Consider the following 15,814-nt stretch of genomic DNA (forward strand, 5'->3'; position numbering starts at 1 on the left):
GCTTCATAAACTTGCCTTCTCTTCTCTTTAAGAATGTCTGTAGCATTCAGAGTCCACAATGCAGTGCTTTGGCCTTACACATACTTTCCCACTGGCTTATCATGTGGATCCATCAGACCTGAAGCTCTCAGAAGGCAGGTCCTGGCATTCTTTGCCCCTCACTGTATTTCTGGCTCATAGCAGGCATACAATAAATATGTTCTGGATGCACGAAAAAGTTCACTCCCCTCAACCGACTTGGAAAAAGGTGTTGGACCCTTAGGCATCCTTTCAGGGTGAGGGTCAGCTCCGTTTTGACTTCTGAGTCCCCAGTGCAGAGGGGGCTGTGGAATGACTGCAAATTTGTGCTGATTCCTCCATTCATGGTGAGGAGGATGTCTTCAGATGCCCGATGCAGACTGGCAGCTTCATCTAGGAGACGAGGAGCTGCCAGCTGCACTGTGCATCTGCGGGTGCAGCGTGAGGTCAGCAGAGGAAATCCAGATTTCTGTCACTTGGACACACACCCGGCCGCTTGGATGTGATGGGAATCTCGCTTGCTAACGTGGCAAATTTTCCCCCTGGCAGGAGGGCCTGAGTCTGCCAGCTGCCAGCAGGGGTAGGAACTGGCAGGCCCGAGGCGGCCTGGGTGCACTGTTGGGGAAGGAACAGAGGTGCATGCAGTGAGTCTGTGATGAGGAGGACCTCGCTTGGGCCCTCCTAAGGGCTTTTATCGAGAAAGAAGGGATGTGACCGTGCGCCAGAGCCAGGAGATGGCATCACTGTTCAGAGAAGCAAGGGCCCAGGGACCAGCTGTCGCTCCTCTCTGCACTCGCTAGTATCACTCCCTTACCTTGTCTGCTCCAGGTCACTCCCTGCTAAACACCTAGGAGCTTCCCTGGGCTCCAAAGTTGTTCATAAGTGGCAATTTGTCATCGTCACTGACAGATTGTGCAGGACCAATGGGAGACAGCCTTCCAAGCATCTCTGCCTTATGCCTTGAGGGGGAGGAAGGGGTACACACACCCTCACACCCACAACCCTACATTTTAATCTTTTCCCCTTCCTTCTTTCCTTCCTTTGTCCATCCGTCCTTCCTTCCTTCCTTCTTTCTCCCTCCCTTTTATGGCTACACCTGTGGCATATGGAAGTTCCTGGGCTGGAATTGAGCCAGAGCCTCTGCAGTGGCCGGAGCCACTGCACTTGGATTCTTAACCCACTGCACCACAGCTGGAATTCCTTAATCTTTTTCTTATTATAGATCAGAAATGCATCTCTGATAGGATTCACTGAGGAGGACACAGCATCTTGTGAAAAAGTCATACCCTTAATCTAATGAGAAAACATCAGATAAACCCACACTGAGGGACAGGCTGAAAAATACCTGACCAGTACTCTTCAAGACAGTCAAGGTCATGAAAGACAAAGAAAGAGTGAGGAGCCCTTGCAGATTGGAGGGGACTAAGGCGACACGACAACTAAACATAATGTGGGATCTGGACCAGAAACACGTCTGTAAATCAGTCAATAGCACTGATCAATGTTAACTCCCTGGTTTTGATAATTGAACTTTAAATTATCAAATTTAAAAGTAATTTAAAATGTTGAAATTAGGCGAAGCTACGGTGAACTCTGGGAACTCTATGTATTCTTTATGCAACTTGTCTGCAAGACTAAAAGGGTCTCAATCCTAAAAGCTTAAAACATTGAGGGGGTGGTTAAAATAGGATTTATCTCACAGTGTTGACAGGAGAACAGATAAGATAGCATGTATATTAGGTACTTTACACAATGCCTGGTACAGCTTCAATATTTAGTAACTATTATTCTTACAAAGAAAACTATCTGATGTGGAGGCTGAACAAGCCACAGGTAAGTAAACCAGGCGCTAACCCTTAGGTTTACCCATTTGAAGCAGGTAGAGTTAAATCTGTGTGTCTACTTTTCAGATGGTTTCTTGATCACACAGGTGGGGGTAGTGAAGTTTGTAATTTTCCGGAGCCTCTACTTAGGAGATGAGATGTTCAAGGCTTGCATTTTTCTAGCAGCCAAGCTGGCTCATGCGTGCTCAGGCCACTTTGGGATCCTTGATATGAAATGAATGTGTGAGAAGCCGCCTTGGCCTAAAGGCTCAGGGCAGTGAAAAGATTCCTTTCTCAATATGGTTAAAAAGCATCACTAACATTTCCTGTTTACTGATTCCAGTTTGCTCTTTTTTAACTTTTGGTTGTGACATTGTTCTTTTGAAAATCAACTTATCTCTGTAAACCTAATGGGTACCTTAAAAAATATGATAAGTAAATAAAAATACTGATGGCTCATGAATTTGGCAAAAAAAATCACAAAGGTGGTACATGAAAGAGCGACATCTGGGAAATGAGGGGTTAGCCTGTTTCCCAACACTGCTGCTGCTAATGAAGGAGCTTAAACTGTGCTCATTTCAAAAACACTAAGGAAGAAACATCTTTAGGGCAAAGAGGGAGACACTCCTGGCATTCTGTTTTTTTTTTTTTTTTTTTTTTAAGAGTATAGTTGATTTACAATGTTGTGTCAATTTCTGCTGTACAGCATAGTGACCCAGTCATACATAAATATACATTCTTTTTCTCATGCTGTCTTCCTTCATGGTCTATCTCAAGAGACAGGATAGAGTTCCTTGTGCTGTACAGCAAGACTTCATTGCTTATCCATTCCAAAAGTAATAGTTTGCATCTAAATGCATTCTTTAGCCAACTTTGCCAAGAATAGATGGGGGAACAAGGAGAAAGCAATTTGATTCTTTAAACGCTTCAATTTTGTCCCCTGTAGGCATCGACAGCTGAATTAAAATACACAACAAGTTCAAAGGCCGATTTCAGGAACAGCTTCTGAGTATGCAGGAGTAACTACTCTTAACAGCCACTCGATATTTTTTTCGCGAGGATCAATTATACACCATGGCTAATGCACACTTGGAGTGTGCACCCAGCCACGGTACAGGTGGTGAATGCAAAACATACCGAGAGGCCTTTTAAGCGGCTAAATGCACACCCCATTACAGATCCATAATGCAGAATGGACACCCATCTGCAAATGGATTGAGAGCGCAGCGTTCTTAAATGGCTGGAGTACTTAGGGCTGAAAGGCCAGTCCCTGGATGTGCAGCCGGAGCACACATGATTTTTAGGATTAATAATACATCGATGTGTGTCAGTGTTAATATACATTTACAGCTCAAAGGCCATGCAGCTGAGGGTTCAACCCATTTGCAGCCATGGATAAAAGGACTATTCTGTCCTTCCTTTCATTAATGCCTTCACTCCTACGAAAATTAGATTACGCAAGGAAAGCCATTCAAAGGCTATTGAGGTTTTCCCTCCTTTAAAGCCTTCCGCTAGGAAAAGCACTCAGCACTGTGATACACTGTGTCATCCACCTGCCTCCAGCACGGCCCCTCAGAACCTGAGTAAAGGGCTGGCTGGTAGAGGCTCTGGGCTCCGCTGTCTACTGGGAAACGTGTCCACATGCCACCGGGCAGAGTGGGCTAGGGTGAAAAGCAGCCCAGAGAATGGGCGGGGGGCTCGTGCTCTCTTTTCCTTTTGTATCTGGCAGGTTTACCAAACCTTTCAACCGGAGTGTGAAGTATAATGTGGCCCAGGATAGGAACGTAGGTGGTGTCATTTAGGAATTAGTCTCACACAGGTGCGATCAAATCCAGAACGTCGGGCGCAAAACAGTCCTATTCTCTCGTCAGGCTTCAGAAGGATGCGAATTACAAATCTTTGAAATACTGTGAATATCTGAAATATGATTTTCCCAGGCAATTGCGGTGAGGGTGGGGGAAAGGAGTGGGACTCTTTAGCATGTACAGAGTGGCTTTTTGGATGACGGCCTCTCTCTCAGAATGTCAGGGTGGGATGGTCTTTTTTAGTGAAGAGCACATAAAATTGTGAAAATACTTTATGAACATATACGTAAACATACGCTATGTAAATAAATGATGGTAAAAATAAACCCTGTGTGGCTTACCGTGTGTTCTGCTAAAAGCTTTGTGTGTGGTCTCTCATTCTATCCTTACAATGAGTTTGGGAAGGAATCGCTTTTGCAGAGGAGGAGATCGAGATTCAGAAATGCTAGATCACTTGCTCAAGGTCAAAGACATCCTGAATGGTGGACCTTGGGCTTGGAACCCAGGGATGTCTGACTCCCGAGCAAGCACCAGTAACCTTTTCATCACTTTGTTTTCAGACCCACTGGTGGGTGGAGTGTCAGTGTATTTCCTTTCCTTTTTTCCCCCCCTGCAACATGCAGTGACTTCATGTGGTATCTTAATTCTCAGAGCAGGGTCCAGGCGGTAGCAGTCAAAGCACCAAATCCTACCCACTAGACCACCAGGGAGCTCCTTTCCTTTTTTTTTTTTAAATGAAATAGGACAGAATAGAAAAGAAACATGAAGTAGGATGGAGGTCCCAGGCTAGGGGTAGCATTGGAGCTACAGTTGCTGGCCTTCACCACAGCCACAGCAACGCAAGAGCCGAGCCACGTCTGAGACCTACACTACAGCTCATGGCAACGCCAGATCCTTAATCCACTAGGCAAGGCCAAGAATTGAAACCACGACCTCATGGTTCCTAGTCGGATTCATTGCTGCTGCGCCATGACGGGAACTCCAAATTTTTTTTTCAATTTTATGGCTCTATTTAGATCATGTACTGCTGTGCATGCACATGTGTGTATACCAAGTCTAAAAAGTGAGAAACTCTGCTCTCCGCTAGACCTGAAGGTCATGGTCAAGGTCTCTTGCTAGCTAGGTATACAGCCCCTAAGTCCCCTGTTCTTGCCAGAGTCATTTTCTTTCTTATATTATCTTTCCCCCAAGAATCCCAGGGCCCCAGTCACTCTGTGCAAAGCAGTGTAGATAAATTAATAATACAATTTAAAACCGATTCCACCAAGATAAATAGCACTTCCTAGATTAAGAGCAGAGCTGGCCAGAATGAATGAAATTTACTAACCCTGAGATGCTTAATCTTCCATTACACAGAAGTTAATGATTATAAGAAAGGAGTGATGGTAATTCACTTCTGCTTTTACAGGAAATCCAACCATCTCATTTTTAGCAAATCTTTCTTCTCAGCACACCTCAATGCCAAGGATAACTGCCCAGGTCTATCAGCCAATTGTCATATATCAAACCCTACTTCTGCCAAAGGGCAAGGACTTCTAATAGGCATGGGCTTATAAGATATCTCAGTGGAATTTGCTGGGGAGGCTACTTTGGTGCCCCCTCTTCTACCCTTTCTGAGAAGCCCATTTTCTGTTTTCTAATCACAGCAGGGGAGTGGTGGCAAATACCTTTAGCGCAATCTGCTCCTAGAAATCCTGGGAAGCAGTGGCACAGCCCGGACACACATTCGCCATTCCCATGGCAATTACGTGGACAGTCTTGCACTGAATCTGAAAAAGAGAAAAAGTGAGCAGTTATCTTTTCCTCTGCCTGCTGGTGAAGCCATTTAATAGTCAGTCACCCACTGTGTTTCATGAGCAGTGACGGTAGCCTCAGATGTCTACAGACAACTGGTAGGAAGAAGTTAAGTAAAGCAGGAGAATAGGGAGGGGTGGGGACTAGGGCAACATGGCCAATGCATGGCTATAACCACTGCTCTCCATGTGATTAGCCCAGGCAGGAACATGGAGCTCATATTGCTGCAATTTTTGCTTTTCCAAAAGAAACTACTTATCTGGATTTAAAATGGAAACGACCCATGTTTGAATGCTGGCAAGTTTTTAAACACTGGAGGCCCCAACCCTGCCCCCAATATCATCCTATCAATCTGAGGTTTGGTCTGAGATGTGGGGCATCAGTTTTTAGCCTCAGCTATAGACAGTGATTCTCCAAATGACAGCGGTGGCTCCTGGTCTCAGATTTGCAAAGTAAAAAAATCCCCTGTATTAAGGAAGAAAAGTCTAAACATATAAGCTTGATCAATTTTGGCATAATTTGGGGATCCATTAAGCAGTAGGTTTGGGGTGACACCAAAGTCCTTTTATGCCTAGCTTTTTGCAGATCTTATTTTTCATGAAAATCAATTAGTTCACCCTTGTTGTAACCTGCACAGCTACCTTATTTCATGATTTACCTCACTATGTGTACTCTCAAGTAATGCCTTCAAAGGGATCATTTTGGAACTTTTTCATGTTGATTTGGGTCTGCACAGAAATAGACATATTCTTTTAAAATGATGATTATTATCATCCTCATTTTGCCTTACATTCAAATAAACACATTTAGACTTTCAGGTTCTAAATTACCAAGATGATAAAAAGCCACTGTGCCCCTAAGATGACATGACACAGTCCTTGGGGAGTTAGGGACACTGGCTTGGTGATGTGTATGAAAGACTGTGAAGTCTAATTGTCTCTAATGGAGTCACTTGAGACTGGTAAGGGAAGTTTTCCCTTAAACTGAATTTCCCGTTTATTTCCACTCTGGGCTGAAAAAAATAAACCATGCTTTAGTGCCTTCTTTCCATGGTATTTCACTTCTCAGCTCTCTTCTTCCAAAACCAGGCTGTGGCTGGTTTCTGGTAGGAGGAGAACTCAGTGTATCTGCTTTTCCAAAATCAGTATCAAGCCACAATTTTTTTAGTGTCTAACAATGAATGAACACCTCAGGCTCAACTCCTTGAGGCTGGCTCTTTTTTTTTTTTTTTTTTTTTTTGCTTTCTAGGGCCGTATCCACGGCATATGGGAGTTCCCAGGCTAGGGGTCAAATGGGAGCTGCAGGTGCCAGCCTACAACACAGCCACAGCAACGTGGAATATGAGCCACATCTGTGACCCACACCACAGCTCACCAAAATGCTGGCTCCTTAACTCACTGAGTGAGGCCAGGAATCGAACAAGCATCCTTAGGGATACTAGTCAGATTCATTTCCGCTGCGCCACGACAGGCACTCTGGAGGCTGGCTCTTATCAAGATGGGCTGAGAAGCATGCAAGTGGCTATCAATTCGTTTCATTTATCTGTCCTTCCTTCCAAAAGCATTAGGCAGAGTCATATGAAGGAGCTGTTCGTGCAGGTCAAAAAAAATCAGCAATTTCCTATGATGTTAGGAGACAATCCACCACAGGTCTCTTGTGTTTCTGAATGTCTTATGAGCAGAGGCATGTGTCTGACTGCCTCAGCTTTAGACTACCTTTTCAAAGGCTGTCCATAAACAGCCTCAGGAGACAGAGATGGTGTCTGTCTCCAGAGCAAAGGGTAGGTTGAGTTACTGTCCAGTATAATAAAGATAATGTCTCCCTCTGGAGAAAAGAACTAGTAAGCTCACCGCCCAGTTGGGGACTCAGGTGCAGTCAACTCAGAGTTTCGTTCCTGTAATGCAACCCAGTGCATGTGCAGGCATCACCTGGCTCTGTTTGTGTTGCCCTCTTGAGAACCAGGGCTTGGAAAACTGGCACATGTGCTGATAATCTGGATATTACAACGCTCTGAGGAATAAAGTCTTCTGTTTCTGACCCAGGAGTGTCTCCCTTTCTGATAACATCTATGGGACTGTGGCTGGCTACTGTGTTAGCTTACAATTAGGGAGTGATCTCAGACCTGTCATGGCGCTTGACATCTGGTTTACTTTATTGTTATTATTTTAAATTAATTATTTTTAAAATAATTATTTACTTTAAAATTGATTATTTTTATTATTAAAATGATTTTATTTTAATTGATTATGATCATTTTAATGAACGAATGAATGAATTTTATGGCTGCACCTGTGGCATATGGAAGTTCCTAAGCCAGGGATAGAATCCAAGCTGCAGCTGCAGCAATGCTGGATCCTTTAACCCAGTATGCCGGGCCAGGGATCAAATCCACACCTCTGCAGCTACCTGAGCCACTGCAGTCGGATTCTTAACCTACTGTGTCACAGCAGCAACTCCAAACATATGGTTTCTGTTATTAATTGAGCACCTGTTCTGTGCAAGGCACCCTCTAAGGCACCAGTGAATACAATGACAGCTAAGAGAGACACAGTCCCTGCCCCCACAGAATGTTCACTGTCACAGAGAATCCAGCCCCCCTCCCTTAAAATAAACTTAAAATAAAAATCACTTAAAATAAAAATCGTGATACATGCTTGGAAGAGAGCAGGATACAGTGACAGTGAGTAAGAGGAAGAAGCTCCTTAGAAGGGATGGTCAGGGAGGCCCCTCTATTCTATGCAGGTGACATATGAGTGGGAGTTGGGACTGCCAAGTGAAAAGCTAGGAGGAGAGCATTCCAGGCAGGAGGAAGAGCTTATGCAAAGGTCCTGAGGTGGAAGAGAGCAGAATTGGATCTCGCATGGCTGGAGGGTAGCAAAAAGGAAGAGAATGACCAAAAATGAGTTTGGAGGGAACCCAGATCATCCAGGGCTCTGGAGGCCAGGTGGATGAATTGGATTTTATTTTGGGACCAATGGGAACAGATAAAAATAAATGCAGAAATGGCATCATCCAGCTTGCATTTTCAGAAGACACTCTGACAGCAAGGTAGTGCTTGATTCCCACTGAACATCTGGGTCTAGGGGTGGTTTGGTGGGAAGTGACATCGCTGAGGTCAAAGCCCCATGTTCTCAAATCTGCTCAGGCAGAGAACAGCCAAGAGAGGAAGCTCTTTGGTGCCCCAGTCCCAGTGGAAAGGCACGGAGGTCTTTGCAGAGGCTCTGTGTTGGGCTGTAAGGTCTCCCTGCCCTTTAGCTGAGGTATTTCTCCTTAAGTCTCTGTTTAGAAAGCATTTAGCTTCTAGGCATCTTCCTTCTCTACTTCCTTCAACCTGGGTTTTCTACCTTTTCCTCTATGTTTCCTAATTCCTATAATTGCTCCTTTACCTGTCTTCTCTCACCAAGCTCCATGAGGAAGAGACCAAATCTGAACTGTTCACTAAGATTTATTCTTTTTTTTTTTTTTTTTTTTTTTTAATGCCACACCTACAGCATACAGACGTTCCCAGACTAGGGGTCTAATTGGAGCTGCAGCTGCCGGCCTATGCCACAGCCACAGAGATCTGAGTGGCACCTGGGACCTACACTGTAGCTTGCAGCAACACTGGATCCTTAGCCCACTGAAAGAGGGCAGGGATTGAACTCGCATCCTCATGGATCCCAGTCGGGTTCATTACAGCCGAGTCACAATGGGAAGTCCACTGTTGTGGATCAGCTGTAATGCTCATTTTCAATGCTTGGCACACAGTAGGTCCTTGGTAACTACTTGCTGAAGTGTGTGTGTATGTGGGTACACGCATGTGTGCGTGTGTTCAGGCATCTAGGAGGGTACGAGGATCCAAAATAAGCAAAAACTGCAATGGAGAGTATTTTTCGTTCAATTTCCCCCAGGTCTTTGAAGCATTTCTACAGCTTCGGAGGGAAGAAATAATCACGTGATACTGCTGAACCATAAAAGGGGCCCATCCCTCTCCGTCTCCCTTTTCCAAAACTCAATTAAACATTATGCTTGAAATCCTATCAGCTTTCCTTTTTGTCGACCTGGTTGAAGTTTTCTTGAGGAAACAATGGCAGACAACGAGCGTGAGGCCAGGAAATGGGATTTTTACCCAGGCGGAGGTCAGCCTCCTAGAAGTCTGTGCCATGCCTCGAGATTGCTCCTCTGCTGTCCCCTGAGATGAAACTCATTTCTGAAAGCAGGCTGCTTCTCTCCAAAACACATCAAAAGACTTCCCTGAGTCAAAGGTATATTTAGCGTGATAGCTGGTTGACACCCGTCTCACATCTTTCCTTCTGTTTCATATCACAGGGGCTTTTGGCACTCCTGGCTGCTCTTGATGGAGAACTCTCTGATAATAGATGTGTGTGGGAGAATCTCTGAACCACATAAAACACTGTTCTTTTCCCTACATTTCAGGCCAATTACTATCATTGCTCTATCACGATGTCTGCCCAACCATTAGACCGATTACCTTTGACTTTCTCTGAGCTCCAGTCCAGACAAGGGAAATCCTCTGAGGAGAACTGCTGCTCCCAGCTCCGACAGGGGAGTGGGGGTAATGGCCTGGGGAAAGGGTCTTTCACTACCACACTCTGTGTCCATGCGGGAGGGCAGAGCCATCCTTAGATAACATGACCCCAGACAGCTTGTGGTGTGGACGGGGATTTAACGGGCTGGAACCCAAAGCAATCCAGTGGTTAAGAGCACAGGCTCTTGGAGAGTTTGAGTCTTGACTCCACGTCTTGCTAGCTGTGTGTGGCCTTGGCCAAGTTGTTTGATTTCTCTGAGTTTGGGCTTCCTCAGCTGGAAAATAGAACACTGGCTGTACTGACCTCCTGTGGTCACTCTGTGAGTTGGCTGAGCCACTTTCCCAAAGGGCCTGTCCAGGGGCTGGCATGTGGTCACCCCTCTATGGATGTGCAGTTGTTATAGTTTTTGTTGGTAACCATTCCACCCAGTCTTTGTAGACTCCAGCTAAGCCAGCTGCTGTGTGTGGGGTATCCTATTATGTGTGTCAAGGCTTTGAGGTTAAAAAATACAAGGCGACAAAAAGGATATCATTTCTCATCATGTTTAAACACAAGGCAATGAAAAGAATATCATTTCTCATCATATTCTTAAATGAAAGGTTGCTTTTTTTAATCTCAATATCTCAAACTAGCTCCAACTATTTTGCCAGTTGCTTTGAGATGTAGTTTTTATCCCTTTACTCCACACCCCCCTGTTGTTAAATAGCCTGATCATGGAAATTTTCCCTTACTGTGCAAGACCTCTCCAGTGACTTTTGTGATACAAAATTTATGCCATTAGTGTGGAGCAGAGGCTGGCAAACTTGTTTTGTCAAGTGACAGGTAGAAAATATTTAGGCTGGAGTTCCTGTTGTGGCTCAATGGTTAGCGAACCTGATTAGCATCCATGAGGATGTGGGTTTGATCCCTGGCCTTGCTCAGTGGGTTAAGGATCTGGCGTTGCCATGAGCTGTGGTGTAGGTCACACACACAGATCAGATCCTGCATTGCTGTGGCTCTGGTGTAGTCCAGTGGCTATAGCTCTGATTCAATCCCTAGCCTGGGAACCTCCATATGCTGCCTGTGCGGCCCTATGAGACAAAAATAGAAAAAAGAAAAAAGGAAGAAAAAAAAAGGAAAAAAAAAAGAAAATATTTAGGCTTTATGAGCCAAACTGTCTCTGTTGTAATCACTCAACTTTGTTATAGCTGCCACAGACAATGTGTCAACAGATGAACGTGGCTATGGTCCAATAAAACTTTATTTATAAAAACAGGCAGTGGGCCAGACACAGCCCATGAGAACTGGCATGCCAAACACTGCTTTACAGCAAGTAGCTAGCCCTACTAGGGCCAATCCTTTCTTAGCAGTGGGAATAAGCATTAATTTCAATGCAATGGTAAGTACCAAATCCTACATGATTTTGTGTCATTCTTAAGTGGTGGCTGCCACCTGAATTTCGGGTTGGCTTATAGAGTTCTTTCAAGAATCAGGGAACACCTCAGAGAAATCCATGAAACCATTATAAATGTTCTCAACATGCAGTCAACAGGAATACAACTGTATCAGGTGTGCCCTTAAAAAATCATCAGCTCTCATAAGTGACTGCCAACTCATTTCCAGATGCGTCCCATGCATGATGTCATACCATCCCTTGCTTCAGGGACAAGGTCAGCACCTCTCCGTACACCATGCAAATGTAGTTCAGGGTGATGTGTGACTCTCCCACTTAGAATGTGGGAAAGAAAAGATAGTATTTAATCCTGGATCAACCATCTTATCTAGGTTTCTCTAGTGGACCTTGAGATCCATAACTAAATGCTGTTGGGACAATCTGGTGTAGAAAAGCGATCAATAAGGCCCAGAAGCCCATGTCGTGTCCACTGTTTCCACAACCTGGGACCCTGAGGGACTCAGTTTCCTGAAGCTCAGTTTATTCCTCTGTGAAATGGGTCTAACAATCTGCCCTGATTCAGAGAGGTTCTACTCTGGGTCAGTTATTGTCAGTAGTAAGAAAGATGAAAACCTAATGACAAAATAAATGTAGTGAAAATATTTATAGGTGACATGATGGTTAAACTTCTTAGGGTTTACTTGAGAAAAACAGCATGAAATATTCTCAACCAATGGCCCTCTAAGGGGTCTGTATGCACATCTAAAAGGGAAATTTTGGATAAAATTAGCTTTTCCCTCAATAGCTACTAAAAAGTAGTGCTAAAACATGTCCCAAATAACAAATGCTTGATTAAAGCTTTTTGAGATTTACTTACTTGGGAACAAAAATATGATTTATTTCTTATGTTTATATCTTTTTCCTGCTTTATTTTTAAAGTTTTTTTTTTAAAGTTTTAATTTCCTTGACTTTTAAGAGAAATTCTGACCTGACATGAATGGTCTTGACTGGCTCTACTACATTTTTAGGGATTTATTCATGTACTTTATTTAATTCTCACAGTAGTCCTGTGAGGTAGGTCCTAATTAGTTCTATTTTACCATGAGGAAACTGAGGCTTGCAAAAGTCCATGATTTGCCTTTGTTGTGTGGCCAGGGCTTAAGCCAGATGGCTGCACCCAAGATCACCACAACTCAATCCTTGGGACTCATAGTGGATCATCCATGATGCATGATAAGCATGCGTGTTTTAATCAGAGTTAGTTTTAGGAGGATGATACTCTGAGGCCCAAATTAAGGATGCTGATTGGTCCCTACACAGTAGAACCACCTTGGATGATGTGACTTGATCAGAGAAGCCAGTCCCTTCCATCCTTCCCTTCACGACCTATCACCTCAGAGAGCCCGTACCTACCCAAGACTACAGTGTTGAAGGAAACCATTTCTTTGTCTTTGCCATCATTGTAGAAGGCCAGGTGCCACAGGCCCACGTCCAGGTACTGGACAAACACGGCTTCGTTTTGAACCAGGGTCTGTATGCTCCGGCGTTCCCTGGGCGACTCGACCACGCTCCACTTCTCCTTCCCATCCAGACGCTCCATGAAGTCATACTAGGAAAAGAAGAGAGCGTGTGACACAGGGGTACAGACCTGGTCCTGTGACTAGCAGCTTTCCCTACCACACCTTACTTAACTGAGAGATAACTCTTCTTCTTCTTCTTCTTTTTTTTTAAAGGGCTAAGAGTTTATTCAAGTTTAATAAGCAGACATAATTCTTCATAAACAAAAACAAAACAAGACACATAAAATATACATCTTTTCTAAAGAAACATGTAGTGTCCAGATTGGAGAGAACTTCAGAGATCATTTAACTCATCTCAGCCTCCATGTACTCATGAGCCATAGCTGAGGAGGGATATAGCTTCTTTTTTTAAAATTACTCAATGAGTTTTATTACATTTATAGTTGTACAACAATCATCACAACCCGAGATACTTCTGAGTATAGTTTACCATAAGCTCATTTTATTATATGTAAAACAGGAGTCACAAAAGTTGTAATAACAGTCAACATTTATTATGCTTATTGCTTAGTTTTATGACTACAGGTCACAATCTCTTTTCTGCTTTTATGTTTTTTCCTTCTTTGTGTATGTGGTGAGAGGGTGAGAGAGAGAGAGAGAGAGAGAGAGAGAGAGAGAGAGAGAAAGGTTTTGCTCCAATCCCCAGTGGGGTATTATATAATATACAATATATGCCAAGTATAACTTTCTTTATAACTCCCCAAATTCTGAATTCCAGAATGCATCTGGCTTCCCAAGAATTTCAGGTAAGAAGTATGGAGCTATTTTACCAGATACCACCGACTGATTATTCACTAAGGGAAGGTGATATAGCATAGCTGTTAAGAAAGAGGGCTTAGGAGCCAGACTACCTGGAAGGGAATCTGATATGTACTAGCTTCACCTGTCCTTGCTTCAGTTTTCCCCTTGACAAAACCAAAAATAATAGTACCTATGTAATAGGTAGTTGTGAGAAATAAGATCATATTTATAACTGTGCCTGGCACAGAGCAAACACAAAATACATGTGAGCTATCATCATCATCACCACTAGCATCATCATTTCATCCTTGCAAAACCCCTGTACGATAGGTAATATCTGTATTTTATTTTACAGATGAGAAAACTGAGGCTCAGACAAGTCAAGCAACAGATCAAAAGTCACACAGTTGACTAGGTGAACACGCAAAAATTTAGACCTAGATGTGTTCGGGTACAATGCCCATGCCCTCACAATGCCTGGCCTCCCAACAACCAGCAATTAAATATGAAACTCTTTCAGCGGAAACCAGGCTCAGAACCAGAAGCAATCGGTGGGAGACAGAGTGGTGGGTAAAGGCTATCGGGAATGGGGTGGGGAATGGGAGAGCAAGTGTGATCCAAGGGAGCCTTTCCTAGGCAATGGTGGAATCATGTGGCAAGTGGGAGCCATAGAAGATCCCTGAGCAGGGACTGCCACAATGGGAGGAATGTTTTGAGGCATTCATCTGCAGGAAGCCTCAAAGAGATGCTCTAGAGGACGGAATGAAAAGAAGCAGGAAGACCAGTTAGGACGCAACTGCAGAAACCCAAGCGTGAGGTGCCGGGATCTTGATTTGGACGCTGATGGAAAAGGAAACAACTTTGCAGTAACATTTCTAGGGAGGAGCAGAAAGGGCTTAACCATGGGCTGGACAGAGAGGATGAAGGCAAAGGCAAAGAGGGCGCCCTCATGTCTTATTTGTCGACAAGAAAATCAATAAGACCCCGGTAGACGTGGACTGATCTTGTGAACTCTTTTCTAAATCATTGCACAGGAAAGTCATTGGCACTGAGACTTCCAGAGAACGTTCGAAGTGTAGGTCTTCAGCAGATAAAAAACATCACTGTGGGATTAAGCTCTCTTTCACCACCTTCCCCACCATAAAAAGGTTTTTATAGGTTACTGACATCAACCGTAACCCCTTTCATGAACTCCACAGAATAAAACTCCAGGAATCTACTAATGTGACTTCCCCATCAGCAGAATTGTCAGTTTTTCCCATCTAAAAGGTGATCATTGAAAAACAAAAGAGTCTATAATCTTAGGTACAAAGGCTTTGCTGTCAGACAGACCTGGGTTTGAATTCTGACTCTGCCATTTGCTACCGTTTGAAGTTAGGCAAATCTTTTATCCTCTTCCTGGTTTGCATACTAGGGAATAATAGCATGCACCTTTCAGGGATGTTAGAAGGATGACATGAGATAATGCTTAGGGCAGCACCTAGGAAGCTAATAATCATTTTATTAAGTACCTCGTAACTGTGAGTCACTTACTTGCAAATTGTAAGGATCGCAGAGGAGAAGCACGTGGTTCTAGTTTTCACATAGAGGGGGCTGGAAAGGGTCATTGCATAGGAAGCGGAAATTTCCACAATCTTTCAGGAAACAAATGTTGGTATTTAGCTTCCCTCTACCCCAGAGCTCATTGGTCACAGCCGTCTTTATGGGATAAAATAAACGATTTGAAGTGATATGACAAACTGATGCTGCTTTCAGGGACCTTGGTAACCAAAGCATCTGTTCCTTAGCAACCTCATCAAAGTCCAGCTACCCAGACCCCCATCTACAAATTGCTGTCAGCCAGAGAAATGAGTGTAACTTCCCTGGTGCCCACGTGAGAAGGATATACTTCATCTGGGGTCCAGGTTATTACCCCCATGAGGGAAAGTTGGGGGAAGGGGATTACCTATGGGGGGCCATTGCTCACGATTAATTTGGGCATCAGTCATGTCTTGCTGAACTGGCTGACCAGCCCAGGGGCACAGAAATGGCTCCGGACCAGTGGAAAAGGCATTTGTCATAGGAGAGAGGGGACATGTCTCTTGGCTGGTTCCTCAGAGTCTCTCCACGGAAGCATGGAGGGTACTTTTCACTTAAGGAAGAGCCAGGGGCC

The 15,814-nt window shown here is 44.1% G+C and overlaps 1 protein-coding gene across 1 annotated transcript in view; it reads right to left on the bottom strand.

The window, feature by feature from the left end:
- Nucleotides 1–15,814, bottom strand: part of TENM2 (teneurin transmembrane protein 2) — a 3,459,878-nt gene that overhangs the window by 185,041 nt on the left and 3,259,023 nt on the right. The window contains 2 exon segments of the mRNA XM_021076712.1: nt 5,314–5,415; nt 12,755–12,950. Coding sequence (XP_020932371.1) covers nt 5,314–5,415; nt 12,755–12,950 — 298 coding nt within the window.

Source organism: Sus scrofa, chromosome 16 (genome assembly GCF_000003025.6).
Source record: "Sus scrofa isolate TJ Tabasco breed Duroc chromosome 16, Sscrofa11.1, whole genome shotgun sequence".
Lineage (NCBI taxonomy): Eukaryota > Metazoa > Chordata > Mammalia > Artiodactyla > Suidae > Sus > Sus scrofa.